This window comes from Benincasa hispida, chromosome 10, assembly GCF_027475165.1.
Source record: "Benincasa hispida cultivar pf3 chromosome 10, pf3_genome.v1.1, whole genome shotgun sequence".
In the NCBI taxonomy this organism is placed as follows: domain Eukaryota; kingdom Viridiplantae; phylum Streptophyta; class Magnoliopsida; order Cucurbitales; family Cucurbitaceae; genus Benincasa; species Benincasa hispida.
In genome coordinates, this window is record NC_143487.1 from 36,312,508 (window position 1) to 36,326,099 (window position 13,592).

General features: G+C 32.8%; 1 protein-coding gene across 2 annotated transcripts; it reads left to right on the top strand.

The window, feature by feature from the left end:
* Positions 1-10,001: 10,001 nt before the first annotated feature.
* Positions 10,002-12,707, top strand: LOC120087849 (BTB/POZ domain-containing protein At3g22104-like). Of its 2 annotated transcripts, none has more exons than XM_039044792.2 (3): positions 10,002-10,574; positions 10,849-11,952; positions 12,113-12,707. In XM_039044792.2, exons 1-3 carry the CDS (start codon positions 10,512-10,514, stop codon positions 12,509-12,511), a joined length of 1,566 nt encoding a protein of 521 aa, XP_038900720.1. In that variant the 5' UTR covers positions 10,002-10,511; the 3' UTR covers positions 12,512-12,707. The 2 variants fall into 2 exon arrangements, with proteins under 2 accessions (XP_038900720.1, XP_090161876.1); XM_090305750.1 differs by having other exon boundaries at positions 10,009-10,574; positions 11,042-11,952.
* Positions 12,708-13,592: the final 885 nt, after the last annotated feature.

Sequence of the window (13,592 nt, forward strand, 5' to 3'; positions counted from 1 at the left end):
CTAGGAAAAGGATAATACATGTTGTTTAGCAAGTTTGAAATTCACACAATCAAAAGGAATAAACTTGGAAACATTATTCAAATTTTTAATAGAAATTAAATGATGGAGTTTGTCAGAAAAAACATGAGCAAGGCACCATTGATACATAGCAGAGTCAATGACATGAGTAGAAAAAGAACAAGTAGGCAACTGAAGTGATGTGAGCTCAAACAATATTCCCACTTTGTGACCCCCACCAACTGTCTATCCCATTTATGGATCCTGACCTGACACCCAGTAGAAGAAAAAAAATAGTTAAGCCAAGATCACACAACTTTCTGACTGAGGCAGGATTTAAGGTCAGATTTGGAACATAATAAGTATTGGAAAATTGTGTGGGGTGTCAACGGAGCCAAAATGGGATATGGTCATACAATTACCACTAGCAGCATAAATAGGAGGAAGAGATTTGGTAGGAGTGGGTGTAGTTAGAAAAGAAAAATCAAAAGTCATATGGTTACAACAAGTGGAATCAAAGAGCCATCAATTACCTAAGGAAATCGCAAGAGTAGAGGAATTGGATAAAATCACCTGTTTAAGCAAATCTTGTAAGTCATTCATTTGAAAGGTAGATAGAAAAGGTTAAAGCCTAACAGAGGAGGTAGCAGCCACAACAAAGGCAGAGCTAGGTTTAAGATGTCTTAACTTTAAAAATGTCCCTGAGGTCGAAGTGGTCGAATGACAAATTTTCGAGGATATGGTCACGCTTGTGACAGTATCTGCACTCAACTTTCAGGAAGTCAATAATTTTGTGCCCAGTGAGCTTACAACTTTTGCAGAAGAAAGCTCTAGAATTACTAGGAAAATGAATGCTACCGAGGACAACCTCAGATTACTTGGAAGAAGCGATGTCGAGGCATTTTTCATCAAACGAGATTTCTTGTATTTTCGAGTCCAATGATGAAAGGGGACTACAGTGTAGCAAAACAACACGGATAGACTCGTATTCTGGATGAAGCCCCATAAGAATCTTAACAAGATGAAGATGATCAACACTGATTTTAGCTTGATCTAATTGTGTCCAAATTGGCTGAAGTATGGCCAAATAGTCATTAATGGATTGACCAACCTCCCGAGTAAGACTAACAAAAGTGTTGTGCAGTTGATAATAATGAACTAAACCAACAGACCGAAAACTCGTAGACAGGAAATCCCATAAACTCTTAGCATCATCAAATGTATTAAACTGAATATAAATGGTAGGTATAGATGTATTCTCGAGCCAAATGATGATCTGATGATTTTTAGTATCCTAATCCTCTAATCGTTCAACAAATTTATTATCATCCTTAGTAGATAACCTGATTGGTCGAGGACTATCATCGATGACAATACACTATAGCTTATGCCCAATTAGAAAACTCTTCATTTGATGAGCCCAAGTAAGATAATTCGTCCCATCAAGAACAGTATTAATAGGGCGAAATACATGATCTTTCTCCATACGGCTTGGCGGTAAGGGGAGCTTGGCTCAATTGGGGAGAGAAAGAAAAAAGGGGCTCGACTTGGCTTAATGGGATTGACTCAGTTTGGCTCGACGCAGATGTTTGGCTTAGTTGATGTGACTTAGCACTACGTAGATCAACTTAGGGTTATTGGCTCAGATCTGTGCACTTTTTTTTTTTTATCTCCGTTGTTTGTCTATGATCGTCATTGAGTTGGGCTCTCATGCGGTGGAGATCTCCGACAGAGACACGGTGGACATAGAGCTAGGCAAGCGAGACAACGAACATAGAGTGAGTGATACGATGAAGAGCCCTCGGCTCTTTGTGACAACGGAGCTGGGCAACCGAGATGGAAGACAGAGGGCGAGGCTGGAAGCACGCGCGGTGTATCAGCTAGTTGATAGTGATAGAGAACAGATCGACGGTGGTAGATTAGGATCTGTTGGTCAATGGTGGACGAAAGACAGAACTGATGCTGGTGGCAGATGATCCGAGATTGGTGGCTGGTGGCAGACGAAAAACCAGTATCGAGAATGGTGGCAAAGTGACGGTGGCAAATCGACTAAACTAAGCAAGCTTTGCACAAATGAACTGTTGGGTTTTATGCCCTAATACTTGTAGATAGTAAATGTAACATTTGACTTATCCTAGTGACACTATGGATATGACCCAGATACAAATACAATGATCCAATGCATGTAGGGGACATGCGAGTGAGGGTATTCTATGCAATGAGTTTACATAAGACCGGACCACAAAACAGTAATCACTAGATATAATTCTGTTGACTAGCTAGGTTTCCATTTCACTAGGATGACCTAGGCAATTTGGTCTTAATCCTAAGTGAGTTATGAACTTCTGTTCATGAGGGATTCTCCTTTTATTTGTATTGGTGAGAGTGGCCAGCTTGCCGACTTAATACGCCTACCATTTTGGGGACAAGACCAAATGAGGAGTTGGGATCATAATTTAATGAGATGAAATTCACTCATTCCCGAATTTAGGATAAGTAGATGAATGTTCCTTTAAGTAGTGTCTTCGAGACTTAAGGATACAAAGGTAACCCAGGGGTAAAATAGTAATTTGACCCAATTGGTGTTACGGACACTCGTAAAGGATTAACTTGTTGTCATTGGTCTATATTCGTGGACACAGAAATATATCAGCAGTAGGAAGAGTGCAACTCTGCGTCTTTAATGGAGTGTACCCACAGTTAACGAATATTATTTAATTGGTTAATGAGTTTAGCCAACTAATCTCATATCATTGGAGCTTCTGATTTGTAGGCCCATGAGGTCCTCTTCCTAGCTCGTAAAGGGAATTGAGGTAACTACACTTTGAATAAAGTTTGAAATATTCAAATTCACTTAGGGAAATAATTTAGTGTATAATGATATATTAAAGTATAAAGTTTATATTTGAATTAAACTTTATGATAAAATTTATTTTTGGATATGATTCAAAATTAATTTATGGGAGAATTAAATATTTGAAGGAGTATTAATGAATTGGATTCATATTGAAACCATTTGTTACAATTAATGTATATTTGATGCACATTAGAACTATAGCTTATGAGAGAAATAAAATTGAATATGATTCAAATGTAAGCCAAATTAAATATTTGATATTTAATTTGGAGATAATTTAATGGGGCCTTTTTAAATATAAAAAATATTTTAAAATATTTACACTTTATAGCAAAAAGTTTCAAAAGTACAAAGCATTTTTGGAACTTTTTGCTATAAAATGTAAATATTTTTTGGATGTTTCTATTTATAAGAATTTTCCTAATTTAATTGGAGAATTAAGTAATTATTTAATTTAATTTGATTTATTTAAATTAATTGAATTAAAACTATAGACTATGTGAGAGATGTTTCATTTAATATGATTTAAATGAAATCAATAATTAAATTAGATTTAATTAATGATTAATTAATGATTAATTAATTAAATTAATTAGATAATTCTCACCTAGGGAGTTATCTAAAAATGTAGGTGGTTCCACATTTCTCTTCCTCTATATCTCGATTGATAAAAAAAAAAAAATATTAGTTTTGATCATATAAAAAAAGAGAAAAATCCTACACATAACAACTTTGACCTTTTTACTTCTCTCAAAGAAAATTTCTCATTCTCCTTTTCTTTTTTCCAATTCAATTGGTTTCCACAAACCAAAAATTAACAAATGTTTCAGAGGATAATAAGGTTGCTCTTTTGGTGGTGTTCTAAAATCCCAATTGGAGAATTGGATTCTCACTTGGTTCTACAAAAGTAAAGGTTTTCTATCCATTTTCTGTTATTTTTAAGCATGTTTAACCTATGCTCTAATTTTACAATAGACTAAACTTTGTTTTTTCTTTGGTCCATGTCTTTCAGAAATCCCAAATTAATAATGAGTTTTGGTTGTGTGCTTTCTTATGCGATAGGGGTTTCATCCCTACAACTGGTATCGGAGTATTCTCATATATTAATTAGGATTTTGACATTTGCACATGGTTTTGGTCGAATTAATTGCATTGTGAATGTTTATTACAATGAATGTTTACGGTATTTTTGGCCTTAGATTTACATGTTTTTTATTTGATCCATTGTAAAGGCCCTTGGACTTTTAGGCGTTTTAATTATGTAAATAAAATCTTTGTAAGTCCATGTTTAGAATTAGGATCCTTGGCGATGAAGATCAAGACCAATTCTACAAACCGATGAACAGAGGTTGAGAAATTGAAAAAAAAAAAAAAAAGAAAAAAACACTAACGTCAACAGAAGGGTTGATGTCATGCTGACGTCAGCATAGACCTGGTTCAAGATGTTGGATCCAGTTCAAGCTGGTTCAGTCCAGTTCAAGTGGTTGGGTACGGATCTGTGCTACTTTGGTTTGGTTCGCATATTTGGGGTTCGGTTCGAAGCAGTTCGAGTTGGTTTGGTCCAGTCCTAGAGCGGCAGAAGCTTATTTTAGGATAAATTAGCGTAATTATTGTAATTTAATTGCTTTATTTTATTCTAGGGTCCAAAATTACCGGTTCATTTGCTATTTAAATGTTTTACGGATGTCATTTAGATAAATCTCACTATAGGTTAAGCATGTTCATGCATTTTAATATATTATAAGCGTTATAATGTATGGTATTAATGCATAATTTATAATTAATCTCATGAGTTATTTAATGTAATTGTTATCTTAAACTAATGAAATTAATAAAGCATGAAGCATGACATTACTTAGTTTAAATATAAAAGTTATATTTAATTGAATATCTTGAGCATGCTTATTTGATCTTCATGATTGGCTTTAATATAAAGTGTGATGTTAATAAAATTATGAAAATCAAAGGTGCATTGAGAATGAAACATCCATAGTATAAATATAAATATTATATTTTTCATGCAATGCATAAAGTATGGATTATTTAATTAACTAGAATATGATTGTTAACTAAATTAAACCATAGAGAGCATGATTATAGACTAGTCATTAAAATTTGAAAATGTTTTAAAATTAGTGATTAGAACCTTCAATCTATAATCAAGAATTGCATGTAAACATAGGATCATAGGATAATTAATTATTTTTAAACTGTTTAAAATTAATTAGTCCTAAGATCACTTTAACTCTAATAGGATTAGAATTATTTCTTACTTAGTGTTAAAATAGTTTTAATGAACTAAGTAGGAAACACATTACTATGATTATAAGGGAACTCTACCAGTAAAGTTCTGTCTAGGATGAAGGTATTTAAGTTGACAGTTTATGGAACACCTCCTACCTGGGAACTGACCTGGAACTTAGTTGAATTAATCATAATTTAATGTTAGCATGCAATGTCACTAGGTTAGTTAAAGGAGTTTAATTTACCAAAAACGTAGGAAAAAGACCTTATTATAAAGAGTTATAATAGGCATAGACTTAGATAGTTTGACTTAACCAGATTTATCTAAGTTAAATAACCCCAAAATACGGTAGGAAATTTTAGTGGGAAGAAAAGTACAAAACGAGATATTTATATCAAGTTTTGCTCCTATGTCCCTGTATGTTCACAACGTGAAATCCATGCTTGGCTTTGTGTCGCTTTGGACTCGACCTCCATTTAAAAAGTGTTTGCATGAGTCAATAACAAGGTGAATGGGGAAAGTGTCTGTAGTAAGTGGGAGCGGGACGCGTGTCAACGTATCCTTCGCTCTCCACCCCTAGGTCACTATTCGTGATTTCGTGATGTGCGCTAGGAGTATATTATAAATGAGGATGGAAGAAAAGATTTATGTAAATGAAGATGAGTGGTGAATGACTTCTCTAGGTGAGAAGATTGGGTGATGCGTTACACTCTCTCGCTAATGCGTACAAGCTTTTCCTGAGTTGGATCCAAGTAAAAATCTAATTCAGGTTTCTGGTAAGTCCAGGATCGAACACAGAGATTTAGGTTAGACTAACATAGGCCATGCATTGCAACAAATGTAGAAGGGTTCTCAATAAATGCTGGAAAATTTTTATCTACACTATTGTTACTGCATGTATACAAGAAGAAACAAGAGTTCAAGTGAAATATAAGGTTTAATGAAAGAATGGTGCTAAGTGATAGGAGAATGCGCTGATCCAAGTAAGATGAACACGTAAGAGTGTGGGTAGGGATGAAGATGAGAGATGCTTGTTTACAACCCAAATGTATGTCAATGCGTTGAGTTTCTGTTTATCTAATTATTCAATATTTCTCAATGCGAATGTCACATGTTCATATTTCTAGGGTGCATGCGTCGGTTACGGAAAGTAGTGAAGCACAAGTATTTTTATCTTTAAAGCTACTGTGCGTTCTGACTTGATGCATTCTAGCTATCATATTCTCTCAAATGGTTTTAGCTGAGATAGCTTCAACCAGATGAAATCACAATGATTAAAGCTTTAGAATTTTAGCATGTACAAAGTCACAAACGCATTTAACACAGTACATTATAAGCAGAGGCAAAAATGATGGATTAAATGCACGATTTTTTTAAAAACGAAATTGTCTTTACAATAGCAACACTTAACCGCATGATAAGATGAATGGAAATAAAGTAAAAAGAAAATAGTTAAGCTACAGAGTTCAATCTCTTGTCCTCTTTGGCTTGATCTTAATGTGTGTTCAACCAACTCATTAAAGAAATTAAGAAAAGTTCTCTCTCGAGCTTGGTTCTCTTCAATTCTCCTTGATCAACAATGACAATGGTTCTTTTCCTCCCATGTTCTTGCAGCAGCAAAACAACTATAATCTAAGCTCTAAAATGCTCTAACTATGTTATGCTACTTTCTTTGGTTGCAAGTCTTCTATTTATAGGTGTTCTCTCTCAACAACTTGTGACATGACAACATTAATTTCCATGCCCTGGTCAGCCATCTGTCATTTCAGTTGCTTTTCAGATGCCAACATTTAGATACCCATACTTGCAAGTGGTGATTTGACAGGAACAACATGAACCAATTTATCTTCTCTGCATTGGAATACTTCAGACGCATGCCTTTGCGTTAGTTGAGCCGGCGACACTTAGCAAATTTAATTAAAATCCTGCCATGAGATGCGTTAGTGACACAGTTTTATCAAAAAGGCTTTTTTTTTTTTTTTTTTTTTTATATATATATAAAGGCTAGTAATGTTTGAAGAATTCCATGTGTTTTCCTTTAAGATAAATGAGTTTTTATCATTAAGAATCCTGATTGTTCCAACTTTCGAGAGATAATAACTTATATTTCTACAAGTTATCAATGACACTGTGAGATTTTCATGACCCACTTGCATGTTGTCCTGAAGCAACTATTCATTCGGAGGGTCTGATCATAGGATTCAGAACATAGTGAACTTCCTAAAAAGATAAGGTCACTTAGGTTAATTATCAACAGTTGTCTTTCCTAACGATAGCGTGTTGGTGCGTACCATTGGGATCTAAAAGTGAGAGAGTTATGTTTACGAGGATGAGTTAAGAGTTAACGAATCTTTGACTGAACAACGGTGGATAATGTCTATAGGAATATGAGTTATTCTGATATTAGAATTTGCTAAGAGTTGTCTCATTTCAGAGGAGGTGTGGCTGATCACCCTTCGGTTATTGTTGCTCTAAACCCCTAAAACATCGTTGCAAAAACTAAATAAAAAATTTATTAGGGTTCTATGATTGCTTGTTTTTGCTAAATTGATTGGATAGTTTATTATTGTTTACTTGTGTTAAGGGTTAAGGTAAAGATAACGAATACAGTTAATGTTTGTTTTTATTTTCAGCTACGTCTTCTTCAATAATTGCACTGCTTAAAAATGAAAATTTACCGACAAAAATTACTCTACGTGGAAGTCCAACTTGACTATGATTCTTGTTGTTAACGTTCTGCGGTTTGTGTATGCATTAAACACACCATTCATTTTAATGTCGAAGCCATGCAAATGTGAGAATATCGATAGATATGTCGCCCGTATCGATAAAATTTAATACCATAGTCACAACAAATTTTTCTCATTTTGTTTTTCTAAATATCTTTGATATACATGATTATATATATATATTTCTTTTGATTAGAGTATAATTAAAAGTCCTAGTTCGAAATGGGAAAAGTGAAAATAGAGAGGTGGGATGGGGATAAAAGCGTAATTTAGAATGTCACGTGGCTCTCGCTGGGCTCAACAGTACATGAACCCAACCAACCGTCCATGAATTCCCAATTTGGCTGTCTCTGTCTCCATTTCATGTGGTCATTACTTGTTTCTATTAGGTGTAATCTTCTCTTATCTTATACTAAATTACTAATTATTTTAATATATATATATATATATAAATCCGTCAACTTTATTTCCTACAATTTCCCATTTTACATGATTTCTCCACCAGAAACTTTGTAGTGTATTATTCCATGGGGTCCAAAAAAGGGTGACAATTTTTATGAGAGCGACAGAAACGAACTTGAATGTTCAAAAATAAAAGATCATAAATGCCAAGAGCAGAACAGATGGGAATATATAAATCCTCCCCACTTCCAGATCTATCTTGTGATTTGGGATTATTGCTATTGTGTTGGGATCCAATCCATATATACAAGGGCAATCTAGTCATTTTATGGACTCGATTGAACAAACGACATGATTCTATATATAGGTTAAATTATAAGTCTAGTCTCTCAACAATATTTGTTTTTTTAGTTCAATAATTACGGGATGAGAATTTGAACCTCTGACGTCTAGAGAGGAAGCAAACTCATTTTGACAACCACTTTTTAGTTTGTGTCTATATTCTCTCAATTTAAAGAGAACGTCCGAGTTATTATAATTTTGTGTATTTATTTTTTATACTTAAAATTTTATCTAGTAAGTCTTTAAACTTTAGACTTTCAATCTATATGTGCAAATATAGTCATTTTCTAGGATAAAATGACAAGGTTTTTGTATATAGGTTAAATTATAAATTTAGTCTCAATAACTTTTAAGTTTGTATTCTCTCACCTTTAAGAAAAAGTCTAGAGGTTACTTTAATTTTGTATCTATTTATTTTTTAAATTCTAAAAATGTGACTAATAAACTTTTAAACTTTCAAAATTGTGTCCAATAAATCTCTCAAATTAAAAATTTGTGTTTTATAGAGTTCAGATTTATTGGACGTTTCTTAAAACTCACACATTTACTAGACACTAAATTGAAAGTATAAAGTTTTTGGACATAAAATTTTATTTTGTCGAATATATTAGTTAATCTAAAACCTTTTTGAATATACCAAAAAGTTTTAGACACCAAATTAAAATTTTAAAATATATTCCACACTTTTTAATGGATACAACATTCAAAATTTAGGTTCTATGTAGGGAATCTTAACAAAAATTTAATAATAAAGGATTCAATAAAAATATACCTGTATTTTATGTTTTCAAGTATATATTTGGTAACAGATTCATAAATTAGACTCCAATTTAAACAATTATTTAAAATGTATTTGAAACTAATTTGGATCATAAAACTAATTGTAGTTACCCATTAAATATTAATGACAATAAATAATTATTAATTTATTTATGAACACATTTTAGGTTAAAAATGTTTGTATAACTATTATTTAGGCTATTGGCAAATATAAGAAAATGAGTCAATTTATTTACAAATATAGTAAAACGTTACTATTAATATCTATCTCTATCAATCACTAATATTGATAGATATCAATGAGTATCTATCACTTATAAATATTGACATTTTATCATATTTAAAAATATTTTTAATAATTTTACCATTTAAACCAATTATTCTTATAAATTTGTAAAATTATATCATTTATAATATATTACATAAAACAAATTTTAATTTTCTTTTTTGAAAAATGAGTCTATAACATGAGATACAAAATTTCAAAATATTATTATCTTTATTAATATAATTTTGCACTTTAAAATTTAAGATTTAGAACAAAAAATTTGTGTATTTATTGAAAATTGCCAATGAAACATGGCTAATCATCTAGAGACTTTTAGCCATGGATATATAATAGGGAACAAACCCAGTTGGGAGTTGAGGGTAGGGCACTGTACCCTACAAAATCAATATCTATTTATTTCTAAAGTTAATTGTTGTTTATTTTTCTTCTGGGTCTGGACATTGGGAGTTTATTATTAACTACTTTTTTTGCTAAAGATTTATTGTTTTTTATTTTGGGCAGGAATGTCAGTGGTCACACTTAACTTGCACTCCTCTCTCTTGGAGTTTGTATAATATATAATTGACTTGGTTGTTGTATTTCCATTTTCTACTGCTTGTTTCTTCCAGCGGCTTTGAGAATCTTTTTGATCATATATCTCAGTTTTAGAATCATTTTGCAGTGAAGTTGTTGATTACTGAAACCCCCATTTTCTTCTACTGCTTGTCTTCTTCTTTCTTTTCAGAATAAACGCACTCTGTTCTTCTTCTTCTTCACTCCTCTTTTTGGGGCTACAACAAAACCAAATTCCAAACAACTCAATTTCGAAACGACCCATTTTTTGTTGTAAGCTTTTTAGGGGTACTGTTGAGTTTTTCTTTGTTTTGGGCAATGGAAATCTGCTGCAATCTTGAAGTGGATGTCAATGGCGAAGAGATTTTTATGGTGGATAAGGTAAATTTGTTGCTCCTTTTTCATCCCTTTTGGTTCTTTTTCTCTGCATTTGTGAAATTTTGCATCATTTCTACGGTTTTACTTTACCCTGTTGATTCTGGTCTTCACGATTCTTTTTTTTTTTTTTTTTATAATAATTTTTGTTACTATGTGTTTTACCTTTTCTCTGGAGTATTTAGTGGATAATGGAGATGTTTTCTGGTCGATTTTGTCATTTTGCATTAATTTTGTGTTGATTTCTTCTGTTTTTTGTTTCCTTGGGCTACTTCTGTAGAAAACTGTAGCTTCATACTCTGGCAGGTTGAGCAAGTTATTTGGTAAATCAAAGGCTACTTTAAGAAATATGAAGTTGATATTCCAGGATTTTCCTGGAGGGGCAGAGGGATTTGAGTTGGTCTTGAAGTTCTGTTACAACAACGGAAATGTTAAAATCAGTACTTCAAATGTCCCTCTTTTGTATTCTGCAGCAAAATTCATGGAGATGAACAGTTCAATCTCAGGCACCCAAAATTTACAAGAACAAACAGAGAAATACCTTGAAGATATCAGCGAGTGGACTTGGTCTGAGGTTTTGAATGCTTTGAAACAATGTCAAGATTTGTCTCTTAACCCTTCAATTCTGCTTGAGAAATGCTTAGATTCTGTTGTTGGAAGGCTGAATTTAGCTGTGGAAGCAAATTCTTGTCCATCTACCTCCTCGCCCGATAGCTCAGCATTACGGTTTTCGTGTGATACAAAGAGCACTGAAAGCTTAAAGACAGGGTTCTCTAATGGATTATGGTGGTTTGAAGAACTTTTAATCTTCTCTCCTGACTTTGTTAAAATGATACTGCAATTGTTGCTTAAACGAAATTTTGATGAAGTTGTCATTGGTAGGTTTCTTATTTATTACCAGAAATCGAAGTCTTCGAATGCTACAAGAGATGAAAAGCTTAAGATTGTTGAGGTTGTAGTCGAAATGCTTTATACTCTTGAGCACAATTCTGTTTCCTGCAAAAGCCTTTTCAGCATTCTTCGAGTTGCTTTGGGATTGAACATAGAAAAATGTATTCGAAATAAGTTGGAGAGGATGATCGGTGCACGGTTGGATCAAGGATCGTTGGACAATTTACTACTTCCATCTCCATCTGGGATGAACTATTTATATGATGTGAATCTTGTTCTAAGATTTGTCAAAGCATTTTTGCTTGAAAAAACGAATCGAACATCTCCAATACCATTAAGAAGAGTAGCTAGATTAATGGATTTGTACATGGCAGAAGTAGCTCCTGACCCTTGTTTAAAGCCTTCAAAGTTTCTAGCCCTTGCCAAAGCCCTGCCAGATAATGCTCGAAGCTCCCACGATGATATGTACCGTGCCATGGATATGTATATAGAGGTAATAACTCGAATCAATATATACCTTTTTTTTTTGGTTTGTATCTTTTGAAGTGTTTCAACCTTTTTTATCTTTGAATTGATAATATAACCTGGGAGTTTAGTTAGGCTTTGAATCCATAATTTTGGAATATATGGGACTGAAATGATGTTGGTTACAGGTTCATACAGAAATGTCAGAAGAAGAAAAGGTTAAAATGTGTTGTGCACTGAATTATGAGAAGCTCTCAGCAGAAACTTGCATAAATCTTTCAAAAAGTATAAGATTTCCATCCACATCTTCCATACAAGCCCTTATTTCTGAGCAGCTCAAGCTCAAAAGCTTACTTCAAACAGCTAACAGCCCTACATCCATCACCAGTTTGCCTTGTAAACTCGATGAAAAGCTTGATTTTCCAGAAGAAAATGAGAAACTGAAAGCACATATACAAGGAATTCAATGGAGAGTGATGGAATTAGAGCGTGTGTGTAAGAAAATGCAAACTCAAATGACAAAAGTTATGAAATCTAAAGTAACAAGTCATAGTCAGCTGAAATCTTTGCCCTGGCTTTGTTCATAGTATCATTTCTAATCTGAAATATTGTTGTTTGTATTGTACAAAGTGAGGACATTCTTTTCCTTCTTCAGGTAGAAACTGAGGGTGATTAGTGCTGTTTGTTTTTCATTGTAGATTCAAATGTTGGGTTGTGTACAGTGACAGAAATGAAAATTGAAGAAAAGAAAAAGAAGAAAGCTTTTTCTTTCTTTTTTGGTTATGATTTGCATCTTTTTGCACTCTTTAGTTCTTGTCAAAATATATATCTCAAATGTGGAGTCCTTTTCCTCTGTTGTTATCCTCATGCTTTGAGGCATTTCCTCATCTGCAAAAGACTATTTTTCCCTCAACACTTTCCATTGAGACAATGAAACTTCAGCACAATTATAACCCTCTTTATATTGCTTTTTTCACCTTTTCCCTATACAATTTCAAAAACCAACACACTCAATTATGTTCAAAAACCACTTCTGGAGAAAATTCGAAAATCATTTATTGACCTAAAAACATAAACGGATAGATAAAGATAAATTTAATATCATATTATCTAACACTCTCTTTTATTTGTGGGCTAGAAATATGTAAAAGACTCAACAAATCAATATTAATTGGGAAGGAAATATAACAGGTTTGAACACATAAGCTCCTTGGATCACTTACTATGATATCATATTAAATCATCGATTGACCTAAAATGTTTAAGTTGGTGGATGAAAATAAATTTAGAGTCCGTTTAGATTGACTAGAGACAAAAATATTTTGATTTAAAAAAAATCATTTTTATTTAAGCTCTTTTGATGAATTTTAAATATGTTTTAAAAGTTATTTTGAGTGGTTGTCAAACACATCAAATTTTTCCAAAATAAACATTTGAAAAGTTAATCCAAACACACTCTTAATATCATATCATCTAACAAAAATGGTACTTAACATACAAAACTACAAAGTAAGGCTCTATTTCATCACGATTTATGCTTGTTTCCTTCTCATTTTTCAACGTGGGTGTTAAACATTTCAAGAACAAAAAATCGAAAAGAAAAAGTAGAACACAATAATGTATTTTGTTGACCAAGATCCTAAATGAATTCAAGTCCTAAGTTGGTAA

Bases quoted from the DNA above. Each gene is read 5' to 3' on its own strand.
- LOC120087849 (XM_039044792.2), top strand. From the start codon at position 10,512: ATGGAAATCTGCTGCAATCTTGAAGTGGATGTCAATGGCGAAGAGATT. The intron at 10,575-10,848 runs GTAAATTTGTTG...CTACTTCTGTAG, and splicing joins AGATTTTTATGGTGGATAAG to AAAACTGTAGCTTCATACTC. The intron at 11,953-12,112 runs GTAATAACTCGA...TGTTGGTTACAG, and splicing joins CCATGGATATGTATATAGAG to GTTCATACAGAAATGTCAGA.